The sequence below is a fragment of the Hyla sarda genome, chromosome 4 (genome assembly GCF_029499605.1).
Source record: "Hyla sarda isolate aHylSar1 chromosome 4, aHylSar1.hap1, whole genome shotgun sequence".
NCBI classification, from domain to species: Eukaryota; Metazoa; Chordata; class Amphibia; order Anura; family Hylidae; genus Hyla; species Hyla sarda.
This window is the reverse complement of record NC_079192.1, coordinates 340,742,726-340,763,022: the sequence shown is the minus strand read 5'-3', so window position 1 is coordinate 340,763,022 and position 20,297 is coordinate 340,742,726. Positions and strand designations below refer to the sequence as shown.

Genomic DNA, 20,297 nt, shown 5'->3' with positions numbered 1-20,297 from the left:
GTAGAGCACTTTGCCTTGTCCGAAAACGCATAGGGAGTGTGATGTGTTAGTGAACTAATACTGTTATTCAGTATGACATGCAGATTACAGGCATTGCTATTAGAATTACTGCTGCAGAGCGTCGATGTGGCAGTAGGAAGACCATATGGTGTAAAAATTGAAGAGAATAAAGAGATTTTTTATTTCATTTTATTTAATTTGAATTTATTTAAACTTTTTGAGTACCCATTCTGGTGAGCATCCAGCTGGCGGTCTTCTGCCAGGCGAGATACAACCTGTTTCAGCCCCTGCCTCTTAGCGCCCCCTGACTATGAAAGTGCAAAATTTTCATTTAATCAGTTATGGTTCATTGTTATTGCTCCAAGCTGTTCCATTGGATTCTTGTGATAATTCCACAGGTAATATGATGTAGACGACCATAGGGACTCAGTCTTTAAAAAGATTACATCATTTTTTTTATTTCAAATTTATATTAGATTCCCAAGTTTAATGTTCTGGTGTTTATTTTGAACTAATACTTATGATCACAAAATCCAATCTAACAAGGAGTCACATGGCGGCACAATGACAGAGCCTAGAAGTGGCAGCAGCATGAGGAGACCATAATCTGGCAGAATGATATAGCCTGGAATTGTCAGCAGCACGAGGAGACCATATGGTGGCAGAACGAGAGTCTGGAGGTTGCAACAGCCTAACAAGACCAAAGGGCCTCACAATAGAGAAGATTAAAGATATTTTTGAAATTTTAAATTGAAGATTTTAGGTATATAACATTTTTTAAAGTTTAATTTAAGGTGCCAACAACATAAGGAGACCATATGGTGGCACAATGACACAGCCTGAAGCTGGTGGCAGCATGAGTAGACAATGGGGCTTCACAATCCATATGATTAAAATATGAATTTTTAAATTGAAACTGAAGATTTTGAAATTGAAATTTAAGATTACACTTCCAAGTTTTAATGTCCCGGGCCCCGGTGTGTGGTTACAAAGTACCAAATCTAACAAGGAGTCACATATGACATGTCGGCCCAATGACAGAGCCTGGAGGTGGCATCAGTATGAGGAGACCATATAGTGGTTGAATGACTGCCTGGAGTTTGTGGCAGAATGAGCAGACCATATAGTGGCTGAATGGCACAGCCTGGAGTTGGCGGCAGCATGAGGAGACCATATAGTGGCTGAATGGCACAGCCTGGAGTTGGCTGAAACATGAGGAGACCATATAGTGGCTAAATGGCACAGCCTGGAGGTGGTGAAGCATGAGGAGACCATATAGTGTCTGAATGGCACAGCCTGGATGTGGCTGAAGCATAAGGATACCATATAGTGGTTCAATGGCACAGCCTGAAGTTGGCTGAAGCATGAGGAGACCATATAGTGGCTGAATGGCACAGCCTGGAGTTGGCTGAAGCATGAGGAGACCATATAGTGGCTGAATGGCACATCATGGAGGTGGTGAAGCATGAGGAGGCCATATAGTGTCTGAATGGCACAGCCTGGAGGTGGCAGCAGCAGCATCAGGAGTCCTGAAAGTGACCGGGTGACAGAGTGGTGCGGTGGGTGGCAATACCAGTACCAGCATCTCAAATCTGTTTGGCACTATCCATATTTGTGAAGTGTTGGTGTGGCACCATGGTCAATCTACTCTGAAGCATCAGGCATTGGTGGGTGGAAATCCTGGCTGATCCAAGGCCTGATTCATCTTCACAAAGGTCAGTCTCTCCACATTTTTCGTGGACAGAAAAGCTCTCCTAGGGGTGACTATGGCCCCCGCCGCACTAAACACCCGCTCTGATGGCACACTACTGGCCAGACAGGACAGCTTTTCCAGGGCAAACTCTGCTAGTTGCGGCCACAAATCAAGTTTAGCTGCCCAGAAGGCCTATCAGAGTTTGCCCTGGAAAAGCGTACCTTGGTCACGTCAAGGTATGCCACCACCTGCTGGTTCAGGTCCTGCTCCAGGTCTACCTGCTGCTGATTTGCTTCACTATGTGGGTGAAGAAAGGTACTCATCAGTGACTGTAGGCTCAGGCTGCTTCTAATGGAGCTGGTACTGCTCCTGCCACCCCACCCCACCCTTCCCCAGCAGCCATGGCAGTGGAAGGTGAGCACAGGGGGCCCCCCGATTCAGACCTGCCAGAGGATGGACGATGGCACCGATAAGGCATCGGCCAACTGACTACGTAGGATGTCTCTGTAATAGGTCAGTTTGTCCTCCCTATCATTGGGTGTGTAAAAGGCCCCCATTTTGTGCTGGTAGCGAGGGTCCAATAAGGTGGAGAACCATTAGTCATCCCGCTGCCGAGTAGTGACATTTTGGCTGTCACTACGCAAGCAAGGAAGAATGCATTGTGCCATTTGTGCAAGTGATTCGGAGGGACTCCCTGCCTCCATCTCCACTGTATACTGCCACGGTGTGTCTGAGTCTTCTGTCTCACCTTCCTCATGACCCACTAACTCCTCTGGCTGCTCCTGCTCCTCCTCTCCTGTCAGATTACTAGAAAAACGGGTAAAACCTAAACTGTGCTCTACTGTGTCCATCCCCTTACTGTGCCCAACCCCCTCCATGTAGGCGCCATGTCTCCAGTGCCCTAACCAGCCATCGTTTCCAACATGTGTTGTAAGAAATGAAGCAGTGGAATTATGTAGTTTATGCCGTAATCCAGGCGATTTACTAATAATTCTCAAATGGCCTGAGCAAATGGCAGGTGTCAGGTATGAGCTGCAACTGGTTGACGTTGAAGTTACATAGGGGAGTACCCCTTTCCGATTGGATCATCAAGAAATCGGTGATGGCTTTTCTCTGTTCATACAGTCGGTCCAACATATGAAGGGTGGAATTCCAACGTGTGGCAACGTCACAAATCAGACTATGTTGGGTGATACCGTTCTAATGCTGCAGCTCAAGGAGGGTGTGCTTTGCGGTGTGTGTGTGGCTGAAGTGCATGCAAAGTTTCCTTCCCATTGTTAGGTTGTCTTGCAAATGGGGGGAACATTTTAGGAACCGCTTGAAAACCAGATTGAACACGTGTTCCATGCAGGGTGCATGGCTCAGCCTCAGCCTTGTCTCAGGGCAGACAAGATGTTCTTCCAGTTGTCAGTCACCATGGTTCCCATTTCTAGTTTTCATGGAGTAAGCAAAGCTCTGATTTCTTTACAAATTACTTTTAGCAGTCCCCCCCTGTGTGACTCCGTTCGCCAAGGCTAACCATGTGAAGACATTGCCGTGCCCTGCACACATGGTATGCTGAAGGGGCACTGAGATTTGTCTGGGCAGTGGAGGATGAGGACACGGTGGAGGATGAGGAGGTGGAGTCGCACACTGTCACAGGACCAACAGCGTGAGAGCATGGAGGAGGCAGTGGCGTGGCCTGTCCAAGCTGGTATTGTGGCTGTGCAGGAACCACATTCACCCAGTGAGCCGTAAAGGACATGTATTGTCCCTGACCATAGTTACAGCTCCAGACGTCGGTGCTGCTTTGCACTTTGGTACACACCGACAGGCTCAAGGACTGGCCCACCTTCTCTTCCACAAAATTGTGCAGGGCTGGTACTGCCTTCTTCACAAAGAAATGACGGCTTGGCCCTCTCCACCTCGGCTCGGCACAAGCCATAAGTTCTCTGAAAGGTGCAGAGTCCACCACTTGAAGAGGCTGGGAATGCAGCACGAGCAACTTGGACAGGAGCACATTAAGCCTCTGCGCCGTTGGATGAGTGGGCGCATACTGTTGTCTCTTGGACATGGCTTCACCGATGGATTGTTGGTGGAATGACTGACTAAAAAGTATGAGGAGCAGGAGCATCTGGAACGACAAAAGGAGGGTATGACACACAACTCCTTTCGGCTGAGGTGGTTGAGCCTTTGCTGGCTGAAAGAGGGAGCAGCGTGCTACTGGGTGATGCAGCAGGCTGGACCACTACATTGGAGCCACGGTTCTTCCAGGCGGCTTTATGGTGGTGCAGCATATGTTGACGCAGGGCTGTGGTACCAACATTGGGACCCTGGCCACGCTTCACCTTCTTCCGACATATCTTGCATGTGGCTATGTTAACCTCCTCCGGATGCTTGATGAGAAACTGCCACACCGCCGAGTAGTTGATTTTCCCACCAACAGTTGCCACTAATTCACTGCTACTGCCGCTGTCTCCAGGAACCCATGCTCCACTACCTCCCGGGAAGGTAGGCTGTCGCAAAGCAGGTGGTCTCCCCCCGGGCATTTTTGGCTTGAAAATTTCCACTTCTTCCACCATGCTGACTGCCAACCATGCTACCACCTTGCTGGCTCAGCTGCTGCCTCCCGGGCAACCTGCAACCCTCTTCTCCTGATGATGATGAAGCCCCTTCTGAACCTGGCTCCCATTTGCGATCGGCTTCATCATCATCAACAAGTGTTTACACATCACTGATGTCCTCCTCCTTTAGGACCCTGAACGCTGACAACACCACCTCCCATGTCACTCTCCTCATCGCTACTTGCCCGCCTAGCGGAAGAAGCGGCAGATGTCTCCTCCACTTCTTGGCTGGGCAGTAGCTGCTGACTCTCCTCTATTAGATTGTCCTCAGTGAATAGTGGAGCTGAACCCACAGTATAAGATACTTCTATAGGGAAGGGAGCAGCATAGGACAAAGGCAATGGGAGGACAGGGACTGCTCCTGGGCTATGCCAACTGAGTTGTGTCTGAGGAACCCACCGACTGTTGACTGGGGGGTATCAGATGTCACTTGTGATAAAGTGGATGAGCGTGTTAACCAATCAATGACGACAGATGGGTTGCTAGTCGAGACACGACCGCTAGCTGATAACGGGAGCTCAGGCCTCTCACTGCGACTCCTGCTGCCACTTGCCCCTAGTCTGCTGTGACCTCTGCCTGCGCCTGATGAATTTAGGCCTCTGCCACTCCTTTGTGCATGTCCTGGAACTTCTCTGCCTGACATACTTTGTGCGTATATGAGGGGAATAGGATTCGCTTGACTACGCTTAAAACAGTATTTGTCTAGAACAACAGCAGGTGTGTACTTTTAGCTGTCCTTTCACAGTATCTAGGCCCTTGACTGATTAACAGGTACAAAATAGTACACTACTTAGATGTAGGTATGTGGTATGCACTAATGAGGGCAGAAAAATGCGCTATAGTATGCTTATAAAAACATATTTTTGAACAACACTGGCAGTACACAACAGTGCTGGAGCACACAAAAGCTGTGTACTAAACCCAAAATTGCACTCTGTCAAAGACTATTGGGAATGGACTGCTGGGTATTATACCATCTAGTATAACCTTCAGATGATTTGTTGTGGAACAAAGACACAGAATTGCACTGAAAAATTATTCCTGCCTCCTCTGCTAAGGTTTATGAAGTTGAGGCAGCTTGTTGAAATGTATGAGGCAACACACAGCTCTCTGCCTCTTTAATACAATGCTGTAGAAAGTGACTGGGAGGTTAATGGCTGCAGTAAAAATCATTTTTAGTGGAAAAAAGCACTGCTCTCTGTCCATCAGAATGCTGATGTGACTAGGAGGTGAAACGCTGCTGAAAAAGCTTTTCTGTGTAACACTGTAACACTTTTCTGTGTAACAGTGTAATGAATGAAGTGACTGGCCGAAATGTGGCTGCCGATTATATAGGGCTGTGACATCACTGGCCGATCTTCACTGATTGCTAAAATGAATGGTCAGCAGAACTCAGCTTAGCCTGTTTGGGTTTATTCAATAACATTCAGCTCTGGACTGACAGTGGCATACAGGGTGATATTTAGAGGAAGTAGAAACCCAATAGAAACACTGTTTTAGCAATCATTGGGAGTCTCTTCTTCAGTCAAAAGTTTCTTAAAGAGACATGTACCCTTTAAAGAGTCAGGTCAGATAATCCAGACACAGTGACAGGTCTTCGTGTACTATATAGATATATAGTGTTTATTTGAGGCCTCATCAAGACATAAAACAATTCATAGTTTTTCCTGTTTGAAATCCCTTTACTCATCTGCCCCAGCATAAATTTAGAATAGGAAGCCTGAACATGCACCAAATTTATCACAGTAGTTCACAGTATAAAACAGCTTATTTATTTCTCAGGCAGGTGTCAGGATGGTGATGGAGTCGAGCTACTTATGTGCTTCAAAACAATAAGTAGGCTCAGCCCAATAGTTAGCACCAGGGTGCTGCTAAGTGTATTATTACGCTCATGTAACTACACGTACAAATACACCCAAAGATACTGAAAAACCTATACCAATCTTTATTGTATATATACAGAAAACAATGATGTATCAGACAGACATTTTAAAAACATTTAAAAAGGCCCAAATGGCCATTCCCCAACCGGGGGGATTCCCTAGCCTCTCCCAGGGCACCTGTATCAATGGTTTATATAACACTATCCCTTATGCCCAACAATGATAGTATCTCCAGTTTAGTAAATAAACATCCCCCAAGACAATAAAAAACCTGATACAACCTGTATACCAACAGTCCTAAAAGGAAAATGGAGGAGCCAGGGACATCAGATGGAGGATAAGAGCTAAAAACCCATGCGTTCTGTCACCCGTCGGTGACTTCCTCAGGGATGCTGTGGCATACACATCATTTCTACAATTTATATGCCATCAAATTAGTGGTGGGCGGTACCTGGAAATCCATAGGTGTGGTTCCTTAAACATAGCATGTGAAATCAAAGTCACGGCCTTTCCCGCCTTGAACTTCCGGATCATCTATACATGTAACTTCCGAGTTTACTCCTATTCCCCTCCCAACACTCACGCCTGCGCATCATTCACTGTTCACATCACTCTAGTATAGCCCATCCCCCAGCACTCACGCCTGCACACATGACTCCAGAGCCACACACACATCCGCGCCTGCGTACCACTCACCTATCACTCCACACCCACACATTGGCACTTCTACATCATTCATCACTCACGCCCCCCACAACAAACAGAACGAAATAAGCTGTCAGCTGAATATACAGTGAAATCTCCCTTAGCGGACAACTCCCAATAGGGGACACCTCCCAATAGTGGACAGTTTTTAATTCCCCGGCAGAGTCCCATAAGACTTAATGTATTTGCACCCTCCGAATAGGGGACATTCACAATAGCGGACGCAGACACACCCGAAAGGGGACAATTGGGAACAAAAAACTCCCATTAGGGGACAAAACACTCCCAATAGGGGACAACCAGGCTTATGTGCCGGCCCTACCTTGTACACAGGGCTGTTGCCAAGGGGTACAGCCAATACCCCAATAAGGGGCCCAGGCCCCTGCAGAAGCCCCAGCACAGAAGCAGAAGACCAATGTTTACACAGTGGTCTCCTGCTTCTGTACGTCCGCCATCCACATAATTCCCTGATCCCCCCCGTGCCACTTTATTCCACTGTACCAAATCATCCCCCCATTTATTACCCCCTGTGCCACATAATTTCCTCTTGATCCACCAGTGCTATTTAATTCCCCCTTTATTGCCCTCTTTACAAATTCCTCACCCAATCTTTACGACCCCCTGTACCATTTTATTCCCCCTTTATCCCCCTGTGCCACTTCATAAAGAGGGGGTGATGAATTTACACAGAGGGTAATGAAGGGGGAATTAAATGGCACTGGGAGGGGGGTCAAGGGAAAATGATATGACACAGGGGGTAAGGGGATAATTTGGCACAAGGCACAGGGGAATAAGGTGGCACATGGTATAAAGTGGGGGGTGAAATATTGCTTTTTAGCATGTTTGATAGGTAATTACGCTCTGGAGTGAGTACAGTACAGTATACCATCATTTAGATTTTAGATTTTTCCCAATAGGGGACATCTACTGAATTCTCTCTATTCCCCATGAGTGTCTACTATTGGCAGATTCTACTGTATTACTGCTGTCTCACCACATCGATAAGATAATATTTGCGGAGTACCAACCTCAAAAATATATATAAGCCGTACATTTATAGTATGCTTAATCAGATATAATATTTGCAGAGTACCAGCCTCAGAAGTATAGATACTACTGCGCAAATGCTGTGTTCTTATACAGAGTATTCAAATACAAGCAATATTCATCATTAACCCCTTAATGACTGATTTTTCAGTTTTTGCACTTTCGTTTTTTTTCCTCCTTACCTTTTAAAAATTATAACCCTTTCAATTTTCCACCTAAAAATCCATATTATGGCTTATTTTTTGCGTCACCAATTCTACTTTGCAGTGACATTAGTCATTTTACCCAAAAATGCACGGCGAAACGGGAAAAAAAATCATTGTGCGACAAAATCGAAAAAAACGCCATTTTGTAAATTTTGGGGGCTTCCGTTTCTACGCAGTGGATATTTCGGTAAAAATTACACCTTATCATTATTCTGTATGTCCATACGGTTAAAATTTATATAGGTTTGATTTTGTCGTACTTCTGGAAAAAATCATAACTACATGCAGGAAAATTTATACGTTTAAAAATGTCATCTTCTGACCCCTATAACTTTTTATTTTTCCACGTACAGGGCGGTATGAGGACTCATTTTTTGCGCCGTGATCTGAAGTTTTTATCGGTGTGATTTTTGTTTTGATCAGACTTTTTGATCACTTTTTATTCATTTTTTAATGGTATAAAAAGTGACCAAAATATGCTTTTTTGGACTTTGGAATTTTTTTGCGCGTACGCCATTGACCGTGCGGTTTAATTAATGATATATTTTTATAGTTCGGACATTTACGCACGCGGGGATACCACATATGTTTATTTATTTTTTTTTTTTACACTGTTTTATTTTTTTATGGGAAAAGGGGGGTGATTCAAACTTTTTTTAGGGAAGGGGTTAAATGACCTTTATTAACACTTTTTTTTTAACATTTTTTTTGCAGTGTTATAGGTCCCATAGGGACCTATAACACTGCACACACTGATCTCTCATCCTGATCACAGGCGTGTATTAACACGCCTGTGTTCAGTGTTATCGGCGCTTGACTGCTCCTGCCTGGATCTCAGGCACCGAGCAGTCATTCGTCGATCGGATACCGAGGAGGCAGGTAAGGGCCCTCCCGGTGTCCGGTCAGCTGTTCGGGACGCCGCGATTTCACCGCGGCGGTCCCAAACAGCCCGACTGAGCAGCTGGGTCACTTTCACTTTAGAAGCGGCGGTCAGCTTTGACCGCCGCTTCTAAAGGGTTAATAACGTACATCGCCGCGATCGGCGATGTGTGGTATTAGCCGCGGGTCCCGGCCGTTGATGAGCGCCGGGACCGACGCGATATGATGTGGGATCGCGGCGTGATCCCGCTTCATATTGCGGGAGCCGGCGCAGGACGTAAATATACGTCCTGCGTCGTTAAGGGGTTAACCCCTTAAGGACAGGGCATTTTTCGGTTTTTGCTCTTTCGCTTTTTCCTCCCTACCTTTAAAAAATCATAACTCTTTAAATTTTGCACATAAAAATCGGTATTATGGCTTATTTTTTGCACCACCAATTCTACTTTGCAATTATATCAGTCATTTTACCCAAAAATTTACGGCGAAACAGGAAAAAAAAATCATTGTGCGACAAAATAGAAAAAACACAGCCATTTTGTAACTTTTGGGGGCTTCCGTTTCTACGTAGTACATTTTTCGGTAAAAATGACACCTTATCTTTATTCTCTAGGTCCATACGGTTAAAATGATACCCTACTTATATAGGTTTGATTTTGTTGTACTTCAGAAAAAAATCATAACTTCATGTAGGAAAATTTATACGTTTAAAATTGTCATCTTCTGACCCCTATGAGGGTCTCAGGGAGCTATGAGGGTTGATCTTTTGCGCCGTGATCTGAAGTTTTTGTCTGTACCATTCTTGCATTGATCTGACTTTTTGATCGCTTTTTATTAATCTTTTCATGATATAAAAAGTGACCAAAAATACGCTATTTTGGACTTTGGAATTTTTTCGCGCGTATGCCATTGACCGTGCGGTTTAATTAGTGATATATTTTTTTTAATTCGGACATTTCCGCACGCAGCGATACCACATATGTTTATTTTTGTTTTTAATTACACTGTTTTTTTATTATTGGAAATGCCGGGTGATTCAAATTTTTATTAGGGGAAGGGATAATTCAAAGGGTTAATGACATTTTTACACTTTTCTTTTGCAACATTGCATTTACTGATCTTTAACAGTGTTTAATGCATCTCCAATGGGATGCATTGATCAGGGTTTTCGGTGATTGATTGCTCAAGCCTGGATCTCAGGCTTGAAGCGTTCAATCGGCGATCGGATGAGCGCGCGGCTAAAAGGTTAATAGCACGCGGCACCGCGATCAGTGCCGCGCGCTATTAGCGGCGGGTCCCGGCTTCACCATGTCCCCAGGCCCGCCACGATATGATGCGGGGTCACCGTGGGACCCCGCGTTATATCACGGGAGCGGGACCAAGAATGTACTCATACGTCCTTGGTCCTTAAGGGGTTGTAAAGCAGATCTGTGAGCAGATTTTAGGGTATGAAGGGTATGGTTGTGCAGGGCTTTGGGACATGAACACATACATACCTCATTAATTAAAGGGGTACTCTGGGATGCAACTTTTTTTTTTATAATAACTTACCCAGAATGCCAACATTTAAAAAAACAAACTGCACTTACCACCTGCCATTCCCTCGTTGCCTTCGGTAACCTGCAACCGGCCCCGAATTGATCCCTTTCCTGATTCTTGTGGTTGATTTGTCACATCAAGTTATTACCGGTTGTAGCTATGTCTGACCTTGGCCGGTGATAGGCTGAGAAGCAGTGTGGTGTATTGAGCCATGGCACCAGGAAGAAGACCAGCACTCAATAATGGTTGAGGCAGGACATTGCTGCAGCGAGCAATTAGCTAAACAGCAGTGTAACAAGTCGACCACAAGAAGCAGAAAGACCGCATCGGAGGACTGGAGCGGGATATCGGAGGCATCAGGGGAAGTTTTCTTTTCTTAAAGGACATCTGCAACAAACAAAAAATAAATTATCCCTTATCCTGTGTATAGGGGATACGTTTTTTTAGCTGCAGATTTCCTTTAAATGCAGGCATTCTGGGCAAATTGAAAAAAAGTTGTAACCTGAAGTAAACGATTGAAGAGTAATTGACTCTTCCAGCGCTGAGATATGACAGTTTTAAAATATATGCAAATTAGGCTCTGGGGTCAACTAGGCATTCCTTTCAGCTGAAAGAGCCCAGCAAAGTCCAGTCCCTTCACCAGTTAGTCATCTCCCTGTGCGCTGGTCCCCTCTTCTACCCCCTGACTGTGACTAACAGATGAAGAGGCAAATTTGCTGGGCAATAGCAGCCAAGGAGAGCACCCAATGGGCTCCAAAGGCTAATTTCCATATCCTTTTAAACATTAATATCTCAGTGCTGGAGGGGGTAATTAACTATGTACGGATTTATGGTTACAAGCCCTATACAGCTGTGCCCTTACTTTATACTCCAAAATACTGCTGACAGGTCTGCTTTAACCCCTCAATGACTGCCGCTGTATATATATGCTATCAGTAGCTGGGACCTATGGCTAATGCCATAGATGGCCGATCAGGCCGATGTCCAGCATTAACCCTTTAGACACCACAATCAAAAATGTTGAAAACGAGTGGAGCTGATCAGACACCCACAGAAAAATCACGGGGTCCAGTGCAATGCTTTATAAATGTGAATAAGCCCCTTCCCTAATAAAAGTTTGAATCACCACCCTTTTCACATTTTGTAAATAAAACAATGTAAACAAAATCGCATAGACCTACGAATAATTGTACACGTTACATTTAAAAAAAAAAGCACTTAGAAACAGAAGCCCTCACATTTTGTAAATAAAATAATGTATACAAAATCGCATAGACCTACGAATAATTGTACACGTCACATTTACAAAAAAAAAAAGCACTTAGAAACAGTAGCCCTCAAAATTTGCTAAATTGCTTATTTTTTTTCAATTTCTCCATTTCAATTGTTTTTTTCCCTTTCACCGTACATTTAATGGTAAAATGAGTGATGTAATTACAAAGTACAATTGGTGGTACACAAAAACAAGCTATCATATGCGTCTGTAGGTGGAAAATTAAAATGGAAAATTGAGGAAATAAAAACAAACATCGCCCCCCCCCCCCCCCCCCCCCCCCATAAATCCTTTTCAAGTTACTACAGCATATACAGAATGAGGGCTCTACCAAACAAGAAACTGGCTGTCCACTATGAGCTTTTTTGGCCCCTATCATGATGTAATGTAACATAAATTCCTAGGATTTAATCTTGCTTACTGACAGTACGATTTGATGTATTATGTTTAGAATTGTTTTTTATACAGAACTGACTACATAAGTAGTTATCTGTAATCTCTACATGTCTTACCTTGTTTCTTAAACAGGTTACTGCGAACGATCTCATTCATGGACTGTACTTTTTGCTGCTGTAATTTGTCTGGAGGAATGCACGTGTAGAACTCATACAGCAGTTGGCTATATGAAAAAGAGAGTGGTTAAATGTTTACCATTACATTTTCTGATTACATCATTAAACTCTAAACTCCATCTTGGTGAAACTACAAAGATGCTCAGTACTAGAGGATTCCTATAAAATTCTCTCATTTACTTCAATTATCTTTTAGAGGGGAAGTTATACAATACAGTACAGAAACATCTAGGAAACCAAAGCCACCTCCAATAAAAACTGTTTCTCAGTATACTACAGGGGGAAACAGGACTAAATGTGGCTCTGGCACCATTTGGGTAAAATCGGAAGGTGCAGTTACTGCCAGCATCTGATTCTCACTTTTCCTTATTCACCACAGTACACTTTTGTTTCCCTTTAAAAGTTAAAAGGGTTGTCTCGTTTAGGCAATGTTCACATGGCAGAATATTTGAGGAATGTTTTCCCGGATGGGCGAACATTCTACAAATTGTGAGCACTGGCAGAATGTGCCACTGCTAGGACCGCTCAGAAATGCAATATATCTATAGACGCCAAAGCATTTGTAGGCGCATTCTACCAAAATAATTCACTTCAATGTGGACCGAAATGGGATTACAGACGCAGAAATTCTGTCATGTGCATGGAGCAGCAGATTCCTGTTAAAAGCAATGAGATTTCTGAGCGGAATCCAATTATACATTAGCCATACTAGGACCTCCCCGATATAGCCAATGCCATGCCTACAAAGAGTATCTTTCTCTGAAAGACCAAGCATTACCTTGATAAGTAACTTATTTTAATTTGTACAACATAATGCTCCATTTCACCAGTGATGATGATGATGACTCTAGCTGCCAAGTTCCCCAACAGATAATCATTAATTGTTGAGGGTCCCAGCAGCAGGTACACTCTGATCGGCTTGTTGTCAGAGGGCTTCTCAAGAAAAAAGGGTGTCAATGCAAAACCCCTTTAAGTAAGATCAGAAATATCTTCAAGGCCAGAACATTCTGGAAATATGACTTACCTGTGCAGTAGGGTATATACATTAGCTTATGCGTTATCTGTGCAAATTTCAAACTTGGGAGGTTATGACACTTTAAAGAAGAATGAAAGAAACTATTAAGACTACCTTAGTGATAAAATATTAATACTTCCCAATGATCAGAACATACAGTGGTCCTTCAAGTTGCAATGTTAATTGGTTCCAGGACGACCATTGTATGTTGAAACCATTGTATGTTGAGACTATAATTCTATGGAGACCTAGTAACTGGTTCTGAAAAGTACACAAAAATAAAATAAAGAAGCAAAAACATTAGGGTCCCATGTAATGAGACAATTGTCCAGAGAAATCAGGTGAAGGCTCTAAAGTCTCTGGCCACCCTTTTCACTTGTCTCAAGACAATACCTTCACCCAGTGCAAATTATACAAGGCTAAGGCTAGGGAAAGAGGAAGAAAAGCCCCACCTGTGGATCAGAGAAAAAAGCACAGTTGTGTAAAAATCGGAACAGTTAGCCATCGAGCAATTGCAGGGCTCCCAGGGTGCTCTTCAGGGCTTCAAGATTATACCCCATCATCTGTCTAAAAGGACAGACTATGGCAGCAATCCCCGGAAAGTCGAAGTGAGTCACAATAAAGGAATGCCACTTCTGGAAAAACCTCTTAGTACCTGTATTGCAATACCGTTCGGCGTCCAGTCTGTCTACACCCAAAAAGACTTTCAATTGCGATAGAGCATTGCGATATCCGGTATCTGTGAATCTAACCATTTAGCCAATAGGCATCTAAGCACCACCAAAAGTACCACATGAAAAAAAATGGAAAAAAGTCTTCTACCGCCCCCGTGGGCGCAATTGATGAAATAAGAGAGACTGGGGCGCGAATGGAAGAAGCACCCTCCAATGGACATAGTCTCGCACCAACCGCCAGTAGTCAGCCGTGAAGGGACAGTCCCAAATCCCATGACACAAATTTGTTAGTGCGGAGTTACACTTGGCGCAGCTAGTAATTCTATCTGGGAAGGAAGGTGAGGGGAGAATGTTAAAGCCGTACAATACAGCGTGAGACCACTTAAAGTAAGTTTCCCTCCATCTTTCATTAAGGACGTGTTTGCAAACCGTCCCCCAGCCCACTAATATAGTGATGTGCATGTCAGTGTCACCCGTCCACCACTCCCAGGTTGTAAAGAGTTCCTCAGGGTGTAGTTTGAGGAGACGAGTGTGGAAGGCCAGGTAAAGTGACAAAATAGAAACCCCCCTCGGTTCTGGGCCTATGATATCATCTAAGGAATGAGATGCAGCTTAAGTGTGAGGTCCCAAAGTCTGGAAGATATAATCGTGTCCCTAACAATATTGAGCCCTTCACCTCTGTCCATTACATGGCGAGATAAACATGCCCGGTTGTAGCCCCGGATAATCGGGAAGTTGACTCCCCCCTCCGCTCTACATAACATATTTCTGTAAAACATGCTCTATATAAAGTTTCTGTAAAGCTATGTCAGGCATTTACCCTGCCACAGGAAGCGGGTAAAGGTGGAATTTAGGCAACAAACATCATCATGCTTCAGGAGAAAGGGAAGAGTTTGAACGGGATAAAGTAGGCGAGGGAAACTTATCATCTTGACACGATGGCACCGACCCAGAAAGGAGAGCATTAGGTTCTCCCACTTTTTCAATTCCGTAACTATTTGCCAAAAGAGGGGGACATAATTGAGTGAGTAGAGCGTGTCAGGTGTGCGACTGATATGAATGCCTAAGTAAGTGATGGAAGAGGTGGCTACCCTCACCCACAGATCTCCCATAGTAGACAGCCATCTACGTGGGGCAGAACCCAAGGGCAGCAACACGCTCTTCGAAGCATTGATGTTATATCCCGTGAATTCCACCACTGCAGAGAAAAATTCTATAATTTTAGGGACATCACTCCTCGAATCACTAACATAGAGAAGGATGTCATCCGCAAACATGGATAACTTAAGTTCCTGTGAACCCACCGTAATACCCCTATATAAATCAAAAGTTAGCAATGAGTGCGCCATCGTCTCAATCGCCAGGTCAAATAACACCGGCAACAAGGGACAGCCTTGGGGCGTACCTTTAAGCAAAGTGAGAGGAGGGGAAAGGATACCCGGGGTGTAGACACTGGCTGTGAGACCATCATAGAGACCTGATATAAAGGAACTAAAGTGACCTGTGGCCCCGAACTTGTTCAGCACCAGTCCAAACCAGTTCCACCAAACATTATCAAATTCTTTTTCAGCATCAAGTGTGAGTAAGGCAGGGTGGAGCATTGGTTGAGATCAGAGCCGGGCACTATCCATGGCTGCTAGGACTTTGCCCATGTTCGTGACCGCTGAGTGCATTTTGATAAATACCATCTGAGGATCTCCGATGAGAGTGGGCAGGAACTTGGCTAACCTGTTTGACAGGATTTTCAACAGCAATTTCACGTCCTGGTTGATCAATTAAATGGGTCTGTAGGATCTAAAGGGTCTTTACCATGTCACGTCTGCATTCAACTCCTGGCACTGCTCCTACGATAGGGACGGGAGGGAGAGGCCATCCAGAAACTGAGCCCCCTCCACGGTAGGAGTGGAGGGCGTGGAATACAGCTCAGTATAATAGGAGCCCTCCGCAGCATTGACCAAGTGAGGATCGTTCCGGGTTTGACCCTGGAAGTATTTCAACGTTAATACGAGTGCAGGTGCAAATACTTCTTTCACCAGCCTGGCCAAAAGACGGCCAGACTTATTGCCATGTTTAAATAACTCTAGTTCAAAGTGGGATCTATATATGCGTTCCTGTCTATTCAGCCAAAGTTCTTAAGAAGCCCTCGCTTCCTGCCAAAGGAGTTTATGGGTCGGGGTGGCGGAGTCAACAAAGCGGGAATAGGCTTCAGTGAGAGTTGCGCTAGTCTCAGCATGGCCCTCCTGTGTTTTTTGTTTGAGGGAACTGCTATATGCCATGATCTTACCCCTAAGCACTGCTTTTGCTGTTTCCCAATAAAGTGTGGGGTTATGTGCGTGAGCTGCATTGTCGGTCTCGAACTCCAACCACCACCCCCGCAGAAGGTCTATAAATGTCTCATCCTTAGTTAAGTGGAGCATAAAAAAATTCTAGGCCCCCACTACGAGATGGGGAATCATAGGAATGGTCAAAACAGCAATATGTAATACTCAGTCCGGGGAGGAGGATCTGCTGCTACGACTTCTGCTGCGTTTCCCCAACGATTTTCTGAGCTTCCTTGTCTCTCCAGGTGAGCGCATCTGATCATCCCTGCATCTGAGAGGTCTGGAAGTGGTATCAGGTCTCCCCCTCGGAGATGGAGAGTGAGGTGAAGGGGATCGAGAAGGCTGCACAGAGGTCGCCAGAAGATCCGGAAGGGCTGCCTCCACCGCTGCTGGAGCTTGATAAGAAGTGAAAGTCCCATCTGGACAGAAAACCTTCAGGGTCGCTGGACATTGGAGCTAGAAGCACCGCTTGGCCTTATAATGTTCCGTACAGACCTTGCTGTAAGCCTGTCTTCGCTTATCCACTTCTGTAAAAAAGCTAAAGATCAGTAACTTCCTATTGCGGAAGGTCAGTGGTTAAATATGTCTGTGAAAGGCCTTCAGGATCTCCATCTTGTCATTGTAGTCAAGCAGCTTTAAGATAACTTGTCTCGGTCGGGCGTCTACTTCTGAACATGATTGCGAGCGCTCAGACACCAGCTGACCCAGCCTGTGAGACCTTTCAACTCGACATTTGTGTGGAAGCCCCAGAGCTTTGGGTAAGTCACGTTTACAAAAGGCCTGAAGATCTGACTGAGGAAGAGATTCAATAACTCCCACTAGGCGCAGGTTGTTGTGACAAGAGCGGTTTTCCAAGTCCGCAAGTTTTTTGCTGACATTTCAAGCAGGTAGCCAGACTGCTGTTTTCATCTTCTAAAGCAATGATTTTCTGTTCAGCCTCACCCAGCCTCCATGATTGTGCAAGCAGGTAATTCTGTATAAGAGTCAGCGTGGAACGCATTGTGTTCTCCATCATCTGCTTTATGACCAAAGCATCTGTTGACCAAAGCAGCTGCAAAGGACTGGAGGTCCATTGGAGTAGTTAAAGAAACTTATGTGGCTACCGCTTGTGCTTGGTGCTGTGGAATTGTAGTGATATGTTTCAGAGCATCATCCGGGGAGAATAATATCTGTCTCCCTGGCTGCTGGCGGGTCCTGGTTGGCCGGTATCGGGGCCTGAGCAGGTGTAGGCATAGAGGGCAAAGAAGTCTCTGAGGTGCCCTGGCATGGGGTCCTCTTAGTCAGGAAGTGGTCCATAAAGAATATGTGGACTCCTAGGACTGGGAGAGGAGGCCGCTGGCAAAGGAGCAGGGTTGGGAGGATAATACAGGGTTGTCCGGGCCCCAAATGTGACACAGCGTTGGCAGGGAGGTGATTGTGCTCCTTCTGCTGTATGTAAGATGGCGGCTGCCCATCATAGCTGGTGGCGCTGGGACTAGTCCCTCTCTGCAGGACCCGGAGCTGGAGGAGGGAAGAGCGCAGACGGAGGGGAAAGATCCCCCCACTCACCTCCCTGATCATTGCTGGTGAGTGTCTGTCCAGGAGCACCGTGCTGGCTGGCGCTCCTGCCTGTCAGCGCATCCCTGCATTCTTTGCTGCGCTGCAGGGGAAGTTGGCGGCGGGCGGGAGCCTGACTGGGCCTCTTGTGATGCCGGGAGGTGCGGGCACCACGTAAAAGATCCCCTCTTGTTCCCGGGAGGCACTAGGATGATTTGTAGAGAGAGTTGTCCCATATGAGGCCAGTACGGCGCGGGTATGGGGTCCGGGGTGTGGGAGCTCGGTCTCCTCGCTCCTCACATGCCTGCACTGGAACTAGAAGTCTGGCATTGTATGTTGAGTATGGTTTCAAGTTACAATGGTCCAGAAAAGACTATTGTATGTTGAAATTATTGTATGTTGAGGCCATTGTAAGTTGAAGTACCACTTTATATTCTTTATCATGTTTCTAAGCATTGTGAAGTACATATTGTAGTAGTAGAAAATGAAAGCATTTTGCATTCTAGAGACATCCTACACTTATTGGTATATTGTAACCATCCTTACAGATTTAATTACTTTATGACTGCACAGTTTAATTAGATTTAAGATTGTTAAATTAGATTTATTTTTTAATATGCTCTTCATTTTAATTGTCAAGGTAACAAAGTTTACTGTTTAATAAATGCATAACTTTGTTTGACACTAAGTTTTCCTTTTTTAATGTAGTATCCATGCTCCACCTCTGTCAATGTATTGCAAACTGACAAGTAACTTTTTTTTTTTTTTTGGGTGGTTAACCCCTTCCGACACATGACATACATGTACCTAGTGAACAGTGTAAATCACGGCGCAAAGCTCTTTGAAAATGTGATACTTTTCGCGCCAAAATAGATTTTTATTTTTTTTTGCTGCAAAATTCTTTGAAAATCTTCCCCTCTGTGTACTTTATAAAGATTTATGATTTTACTATTGTGCAGAGTTTTGCTAGGCACACACTGCTGCTCTGGCACTTCTAGCTATGTGAGCAGTGTACAGTGGGAAAATGCCACAGCTCTGTGAAGTGCAGCTCTGTGAAGTGTGTGCTAGAGAAGGAGTGCACGGTAGAGTGAGGGGGGCCTTTCTATATTTGCACAAAATTTATCAAAGGAGTGCGCACCTTTTGTAAAACTTGAGCAAGAGTGTAAATTAGACAGGCAGTGTAAAGGGGTAGATCTGTGTCTACAATAGACATTTAATGATAAATCTCCCCCACTGTGTACAAAAGTGGTGTACCTTATGCTTCTGAACAGGGAGCTCTGAGGAAGTTAGCAAAGTCAATAATGGGGAGGAGTGTTAAGTATGGTTTTTCATTTGAACTTTTTTTTTGTTAACTTTATGTTACTAAACTTTTTTTTTCTACAGTTAAAAGACCAGGACCATGTGGTCAATTTTTTTAACACCTTAGGTGTATATATGTATGTATATATATATATTTTTTTTTTTATCTTTTATTTATTTTTTTTTATAACTTTTTGGCTTAGTAGTAGAAGCCGTCTGATAGTGTTCATTACCAAGCCGGGCCTAACCGTAGGCCCAAGAAGCAGCTAATGTCAACCCCCCTATTATTATCCTAGGAACCACTGTTACCAGGGGTACTGAGAAGAGTTGGTTACCGGGAGGCATGGACCATAAAAAATTATGTCCTATGTGTTAGGCAGTAGCAGGCTGTTATTAGGCTGGCGATGGCCCAGATAAATGGTTCTTGCCACCTTGGCAATGCCAGACTGCTGCAGCTTGTTTTTTTTTCTGTCCGGTTATAGAAAATAGCACTTTTTTTTATTATTTAAAGCGTACCTGTCATAGTGCAAAAAAAAATAAGTGATGTTACTCAGTACCTAATCCTGATCATGTACATCCTTTTTATGTGTATATGACTATATATTCCTAACAAATAGCATTTATATGCTGCTCACTTGCTTTTTGTTCTTGCCTTATGGAGGAGGTGTGTCAGTCTCTCTCCCTCACTGTGGATGACTCATCTGCTCTGAGTCTGGGAACAGCCTGGCAGTCTGCAAATCACTGCAGAGTGGTTTTAATTCATATATTTTCTATCTGTTCCTAGTAATTCTGGATGCTAATCAACATAGCTGTCACTAGGTGTGTCATTCAGCTTTCACAGACTCCCGAATGTCTGATCAGCTTCTTTGTCATTCAGGAGTGAGAAAGCTTTGGCTGCTCAAGCATTCTTGGAGTTGTAGTTTTGCATTGCAACAGCTGGAGCCGCATTGTTTATAAAGCGTTGTGTTAGAGCAGTGTTGCCTTTAGCTGTTGCAAAACTACAACTCCCAGCATGTCCACACATCCTTTGTCTGTAGTTTTGCAAGAGCTAGAGG

The 20,297-nt window shown here is 44.5% G+C and overlaps 1 protein-coding gene across 5 annotated transcripts in view; it reads right to left on the bottom strand.

Annotated features, from left to right (window-relative positions):
- Positions 1-20,297, bottom strand: part of DOCK2 (dedicator of cytokinesis 2) — an 850,676-nt gene that overhangs the window by 482,593 nt on the left and 347,786 nt on the right. For all 5 annotated transcript variants that reach the window (XM_056516504.1, XM_056516506.1, XM_056516505.1 and 2 more), the window contains one exon: positions 12,338-12,444. In XM_056516504.1, coding sequence (XP_056372479.1) covers positions 12,338-12,444 — 107 coding nt within the window. The remainder of the gene's footprint in view (positions 1-12,337; positions 12,445-20,297) is intronic.